Source organism: Gekko japonicus, unplaced genomic scaffold (genome assembly GCF_001447785.1).
Source record: "Gekko japonicus isolate JY-2015 unplaced genomic scaffold, Gekko_japonicus_V1.1 scaffold240, whole genome shotgun sequence".
NCBI lineage: Eukaryota > Metazoa > Chordata > Lepidosauria > Squamata > Gekkonidae > Gekko > Gekko japonicus.
In genome coordinates, this window is record NW_015164672.1 from 505,839 (window position 1) to 512,831 (window position 6,993).

At 53.1% G+C, this 6,993-nt stretch overlaps 1 protein-coding gene across 1 annotated transcript in view; it reads right to left on the reverse strand.

Moving 5' to 3' along the window:
* The window catches only part of NGFR (nerve growth factor receptor), a 93,118-nt gene extending 92,131 nt beyond the window's left edge, over window positions 1-987 (reverse strand). Inside the window, exon 1 of the mRNA XM_015409225.1 lies at window positions 750-987. Within this exon, the coding sequence (XP_015264711.1) occupies window positions 750-797 (48 nt within the window). The 5' untranslated portion in view covers window positions 798-987. The remainder of the gene's footprint in view (window positions 1-749) is intronic.
* Window positions 988-6,993: the final 6,006 nt, after the last annotated feature.

Here is a 6,993-nt window from a genome sequence, read left to right on the forward strand (position 1 = left end):
GCCCCCCCTGCGCCCCCCCCCCCCGCGCCCATGATTCTTCTCCGCACGGCTGGCTGCTCATCGAGAGATCTCCGCTCGGGGGCATTCCCAGAAACAGAGGCGAGGTGGGGCCAGGGCGCGCCCTCCTGCCCGCTGGCGCTCCGGCGGCGACCCACCGCTCGCTCCCCGTCGCTCCTTGGCCCCGCGAGCCAAGACTTTCCCCTCTCTCCCGGACCCGCGCACGCAAGTTCTTTCGCCCTCCTGGGGAGCCCTGGGGAGGGGAGACCGCTTGGCCCCCCCAAACCCTCCCTCCCTCAAGAACCAAGCACCCCAAGTGGCAAAGCAACCCGCGGCCCCGTCCCCTCGGAGAAGGGACAACCGCCCCACCCCCGGTGCCAGCCCCCAGAGGCTCCACATCCTTCCCACAACCAATGTTCCCTCTAAGCTGTGGAATCTTGTGAGCAAAAATTCTACTTTGTGAGCTGCTGGCATTAAAGTTGTGAGCAAGCAATTTGGCTACTGCGTGCATTAGTTTACTCTGGAGCCCTCCTTCCTGAGCACTGAGACAAAAATTTATGAGCTGGAGGCTAAAAAACTGTGAGCTAGCTCACACTAACTCAGCTTAGAGGGAACACTGCCCACAACCACCCTGAAGAAAGGCACCCAGCAATGCCCAGCTGGTCCCGCGAGGAGCGCTGCCAACACCCTCCGATTTCGCCCCCCGTCGCCCACCCCTCTCCCGCCGGCTCCCGGAGCGCCCGGGCACTCACCCCGCGGAGCATCAGGAGTCCCAGCCACAGCGCCAGCCGCCGCTCCATCTTCTCAGGGCTGGCGAGACGCGCGGGCAGCAGCGGGCCAGGGGGGAGGCGTCTGCCACATGCCCTTCCCCGGGCGACCCGCCGCCTTCGGCCCCCGCGGGCGCGACTGGAGCGAGAGGCAGCGGCGAGCGGCGCACGGAACTGGGGAGGCGCGCTCCGGCCGGGACAGCAGCACCTGCTTTCTGGCACGGGCAGGCTCAGCCCCCTGGCTTTATGGAAGCGATCGATGCTCTCCTCCCACTGGCTGGCTGGCTGGCTGGCTGGGTGGCTCGGAGCCGGCGGAGAAACGAAGCCCGCAAGCCGCCAACCTCCACGAGTCCTCCCGGCCACGCCCCCACCGCCCCCCCCCCCCCCCCCGCAAGAGCCGGAGCCGGACCGAGAGGGAGGGAAAGAAGCGCGCCGTGATTGAGCCCCTACTCGCTTCGGGCGGGGGCGGACGCGCGGCTGGAAGAGGGAAGCCCCGGGTCGGCCTCCAGTCCGGCTTCATCCCAGTCTGCTGAGAACAGCTGTTTTAGCGAGGGTTTCCAGCCTCCAGGTGGGGCCTGGAGATCTCCCGCTATTACGGCTGATCTCCAGGCGACGGAGAGTTCCCTTGGAGAAAAGGGGCGCTTTGGAAGGGGGACTCTGTGGCACTGTGCCCCATTGAAGCCCCTCCCCTCCCCAAACCCTGCCCTCCTTGGGCTCCACTCCCAAAATCTCAACCTAGAACTGGCAACCCTAGTTGCCAGCCTCAAGGTGGGGCAGGGTTCCCAACCTCCAGGTGGTGGCTGGAGATCCCCCACTATTACAACCCTTCTCCAGGTGACAGAGATCAGTTCCCCTGGAGAAAAGGGTTGCTTTAGACGAGGCATTGTACCCCATTGAAGTCCTTCTCCTCCCCAAATCCTGCCCTCCTCAGGCTCCACCCCCCCCTCCAATCTCCAGGTATTTCCCAATCCAGAGCTGGCAACCCAGTGTCTAGTGGAGGGGGAAATGGGAGGGCAGGTGAAGACGTGGACTGAGGAAAAACAGGAGCATTGGCCCTGGCAACGTTTGCACACGATCCTGAGCTTGGAGATGTTGTGAGACCTCAAAGGGCAGCCAGACATCTGTCCTCTTGGCACCGAGAGAGGACCTACTCCAGCTATGCCTAGAGCCATTCTAGAAACATAGACCTGGAAGGGTCCCAAGGGTCATCTAGTCCACCCTCTGCACAATGCAGGACTTTCACAGCTTCCTACCTGCTGCCATTCTTTTCAGTGTAGTTTATGCTACCCCCAGTTATAGGCTGGATCATGTCCCATGTTACTGAATGGACTGTGGGTAACTACCTATACCCTGACCTGGATGGCCCAAGCTAGCCCAATCCTGTCAGATCTCAGAGGCTAAGCATGGTTGGCCCTGGCTAGTATTTGAAGGGCAACCTCCAAGGAATCCAGGGGGTGTGACGCAGAGGCAGGCAATGACAAACCATCTCTGAAACGTCTCTTGCCTTAAAAACAAGTTTAGCTTGCCACCTGGTGGTACATAACGCTAAAAGAGCTAGAACTTCTGCTGGCCAGACAATCTTAGGATCTCCTGGCTATACTACACACAATGCCATATGATAATTATTATTACCTATGTATTTCATGTTTATCCTCCCTCTTTCCCATAAGGAAATGGTTAGAGTATCAGACAGAATATGCCCCAACGCACATGCCTTCTATCATCTGCAGCTTTGCGTATAAATACATCTGCCTAATGGTTGAACACTCTGATGCATCTGATGAAGTGAAGTCTGATACCTTTTGTTAGTCTTTAAGGTGCCGTTGGTGCTGACACAGACTAAAACAGACTAACCCTGGTATGATAAATTTGTTTACTGGGGGGAGGGGTTTAAGTCCCGTCAAGCTGCTTCTGACTTATGGTGACTCTATGAATTGAATACTGAATTGAATGAAGATCTGATTGAATGAATGGAATGAAGATCTGATGACATGTGCATGCACATGAAAGCTTATACCCAGAATTAAACTTTATTGGTTTTAAAGGTGCCACTGCACTCAGACTTTGTCCTCCAAAACGTCCTATCATAAGAAAATAAGAGAAGCCAATGTTGGATCTGGCCAATGGCCCATCCAGTCCAACACTCTGTGTCACGCAGTGGCCAAAAATACCAGGTGCCATCAGGAGGTCCAGCAGTGGGGCCAGGACACTAGCAGCCCTCCCACTGTTGCCCCCCCCCCCAAGCACCAAGAAGACAGTGCATCACTTGCCCCAGAGTCCCTATCCATACCTTGTGGCTAATAGCCATCGATGGACCTCTGCTCCATATGCTTATCTAATTCCCTCTTGAAGCCGTCCATGCTTGTAGCCGCCACCACCTCCTGTGGCAGTGAATCCCATGTGTTAATCACTCATCAACAGCCTTGCTCAGGTCTTGCAAACTGAGGGACGTGGCTTCCTTGATTGAGTCAATCCGTCTCGTGGTGGGTCTTCTTCTTTTCCTGCTGCCTTCAGCTTTCCCCAGAAGTATTGTCTTGTCCAGTGTGTCTAATAAAGGTGCTTATTACACCCTATATGTTACTGGCACATATTACCCCGTTGTTATCACATTGTTTGTCAGTTTTGCATTTCAGCCATTACATTATTTGTACAGATTACACACTTTTAGTGCGCGCGCACTGTCCTTTCACTTTGCAACCCAGTTTTATTCACCCTCGGTTGTGTGCTTTATATTGTTCTTATTGCATAGTGTTTCAGTGTGTAATCTGCCAAGAGCCTTAGCGAGAAAGGTGGACTAGACATGAGTTGAATAAGTATTAAATATTAAGAATCATGGAAGATGACCTGGCTCTACAGAAAGATTTAGCCCTGCCTGCATTTGAAAACACCTTGTCGCCTGGAGGGAAGAAGTTGCGCTCCACCCTGCTCTGGAGCAGAACTCATGTGCTTAGATGATGCACACCAAAGACAGGGGAATGGCAATTCTTCTCAGCTCTTCTGCCCGAACCATCTGCTTCGTCTTGCTTCGGGTTCCTCAACCTCTGCTCTTCCTTTTCGTTCCCAACATCTTGTAAGATGGTTTCACTTTCCTCTACTCAGACAGTTCCTTTCTGAGCCCTCTGCGAGATCAATAATAACAGAAACAAGGATCTAATTGTCTGACTCGACAAAATTCTCCTATGCGCAGGCTCGGCGCTCACTGGATCTTGTCTGTCCAGGCCTCTGTCTCTTGCCTTTATGAAAGGCACGGCTGACTTTTTAGTTCCAGGCGCCCAGGGCTCGAATAGCTAAATCGTCCACTTGTTTAAGGACGGACAGTTCAAAATGCCATCTCAACAAAGCATTCCTGGAGAGGAGAGAGCCGGGGCGCAGGGCTGCACGTCGGAGCATGACTCGGCTTGAGCACATTCTCCAGTTGCTCATCAGAGGTTTAATGGCTATAATTGGGGCTTTAATAATGAATGCCAGTTTGAAAATCCACCCTGAAAGCACTCCGCTCTCCCAGAAGGTGTTCCCTTAAAGCTGGGGTTGAGATTGAAGGAACTATGGCATCTCTTTAAAAAACCCAATGCGCTCCAGAGTTTCTTCCCCGGCATTGTTTCTTTGAAGTTCTGGCGCATCTATAACATGCTGATGTTCACATGTGCTGCTTTTCAGCCTTTCCCCTGCTGTGCGGAAAACAGAAAGGCATATTTTGTGTGACAATCAAATTTCTGGTGGGATGCAAAACGGCCATTTTTCACCCGGCCGTTTCCCCGTTTCTGAATCTACCGAGGGCCATGCGGGGAAGCTGATTTACGGCTACAGTTCAGCCTTTCCTGTGTTTTACAATGCAAGGGTGATTTGGGTTGAGGGCAAAATTGTGTCTGTGGTATTTGGGGAGGGAACGGCAAGGAGGTGGCTCTGGAGGAGACAGGGATGCGTTCACATGGCTCTCATTAGAGCCCAGAGTGCGGCTGCTTTTGCCCTTTGAAGAATCCAGGTCCAGACTTGGGAAGCACCTCTACACTCCCTGGTCCCTGCAAATCTAACGGACAGGGACTGGTCTGTGTGGAGCAATCGGAATGTCTGGCTTTTCATGCAGAGCAGAGAGGCCTCCTTTCCTTTGCCATAAACTCTCCGTTGACCTTCCTTGGCCATAAACTGCTCCAGGAGTCAATGCTTGGAACTGACTCATATAATGACCCCACGGACACATTGTTGTGGCCACCTGAAATCTTATCCTGTGCATTGGCTAAAATCATAAGAATCCATTTAGACAGGCCACAAGGCCTTGGGCATAGCCAGTGGATTTTCTAAAAGTTTGTTTTCCTCTTATGAGCAGCCAGCCTCCAGGTCTGGCCTGGGGACCTCTCGCTTTTACAACTCATCTCCAGCTGACAGAGATCAGTTCCCCTGGATAAAATGGCTGCTTGGACTCTAGGGGGACTTGATGGCATTGTACCCTGCTGAGGCCCCTCCCCTCCCCAAACCCCGCCCTCTCCTGGACCCAACCCCAAAGTCTCCAGGTATTTTCCAAACCAGACTTGGCAACCCTACCCCACCCCCCAGTCAGGGCAGTCTTAGTCATGGGCATCCAGGGAAGCTCCCCAAAGTCTTGTATTTGAGGGGCCACAGTGGGGGCCTGGTGGCTGCCCTGACGAAGCCATCGCTGCCAGGACTCCAGGGACCCAGCCGCCCTACATAGAATGGCTGATTCCTGCCCTGAAGATGCTCATGAGAGTTGCCAGCTCTGGGTTGGGAAATACTTGGAGATTGGGGGGGTGGAGCTTAGGGAGGGTGGGGTTTGGGGAGGGGAGGGGCCTCAGCAAGGTACAAGGCCGTAGAGTCCACCCTCCAAAGCAGCCATTTTCTTCAGGGGAACTGTTGGGATATGAGCAAGTTCCTTTCCCGATGTCATGAAAGAATTAACATGTTAGTTGGCTAAGGGCCAATAGAGCAGTCTGCATGGATCTCCCTCCAGAGTGTAGGTGATATGTATAGTGAGTTGGTATTGAAATTATTTATTGTAGCAGGAACTCCTTTGCATATTAGGTGACACACCCCTAATGTAGCCAATCTTCCAAGAGCTTACAGTACCCCTTGTAAGAAGAGCTCTGTAAGCTCTTGGAGGATTGGCTACATTAAGGGTGTGTCGCCTAATATGCAAAGGAGTTCCTGCTACAAAAAGAGCCCTGGTTTGAGGATGTCCCAGGGGTGGAGGTTTAGGAAAGTTTTACTGCCATTATCCTAACTTTTTACTGGGGCATGCACGTATGCACATATGCACGCACACAAACACACACACGCACATGAGATTTAGCCTTTACAGAGACAAGACGTAGAGTAGAGAGAACTAGACAGGATGTTTATATCGTTTTGAACTCCCAGTTCCCTTTTTTCCTAAGTAATTAGTAAACTTTAAAAGCTAATACACACATGTGCTGCACTTTTCTTTTACTCTGCTACGTTAAACACCCAGCAGGAACTGATCTCTATCGCCTGGAGATAAATTGTAATAGTGTGTGTGTGTGTGGGGGGTTGTCTCCAGGCCCCACCCGGAGGTCAACAACCCTGACTGCACCCCTCACTCCTGCACCCAGTGATTGTGGAGCTCGATCCTCCCGTGCCATATCATAAACTGCTTCTGAATCGCCTTTCCATTTCAGATAGGGTTGCTCAGGGGTCATTTCCTGCAGGAGTGCAGGAGTGCACAGGAGTGGAGCTCCAGCAGTAAAGAGCCCAGGGGGCGGGCACATGCAACAGCCCCACCCCCTGCTCCCAGCAGCCCTCAGTCAAAGCAAGAAGCAACCAGGTAAGTTGCAGAGCTCCCCCTGGCCCCCCGGTCCAAAACAGTCCAGTGGCACCTTTAAGACCAAGGTTTATTCAGGTACAAGCTCTCCCTCCTCTGCAAGGACAGATCTGCACGTCTCCCCGTCCCCCCGCAATAGCTAGCAATCCAAAACAGTCCAGTGGAGCCTGAGGGGTGGGTGTTGCCTTCTGACACACTTCCGGTGAGGTCAGGGGGTGTGGCATATGCAAATAAGGTATGCTAATGAGTTATGCTAATGAGCTCCTGCACCTCTTTTTCTACGAAATGATCCCTGGGGTTGCTAAACATGAGAGGAACACCGGACACCCTGCTGGGGGGTGGGGGGGACAGAACAGCCCCAGAAGTGCATCAGCCAACTGAAGCTTAGTGTTTTGCTTAGTGAAAATCCAGAATGGGGAAATAAAAACAATGACCAAG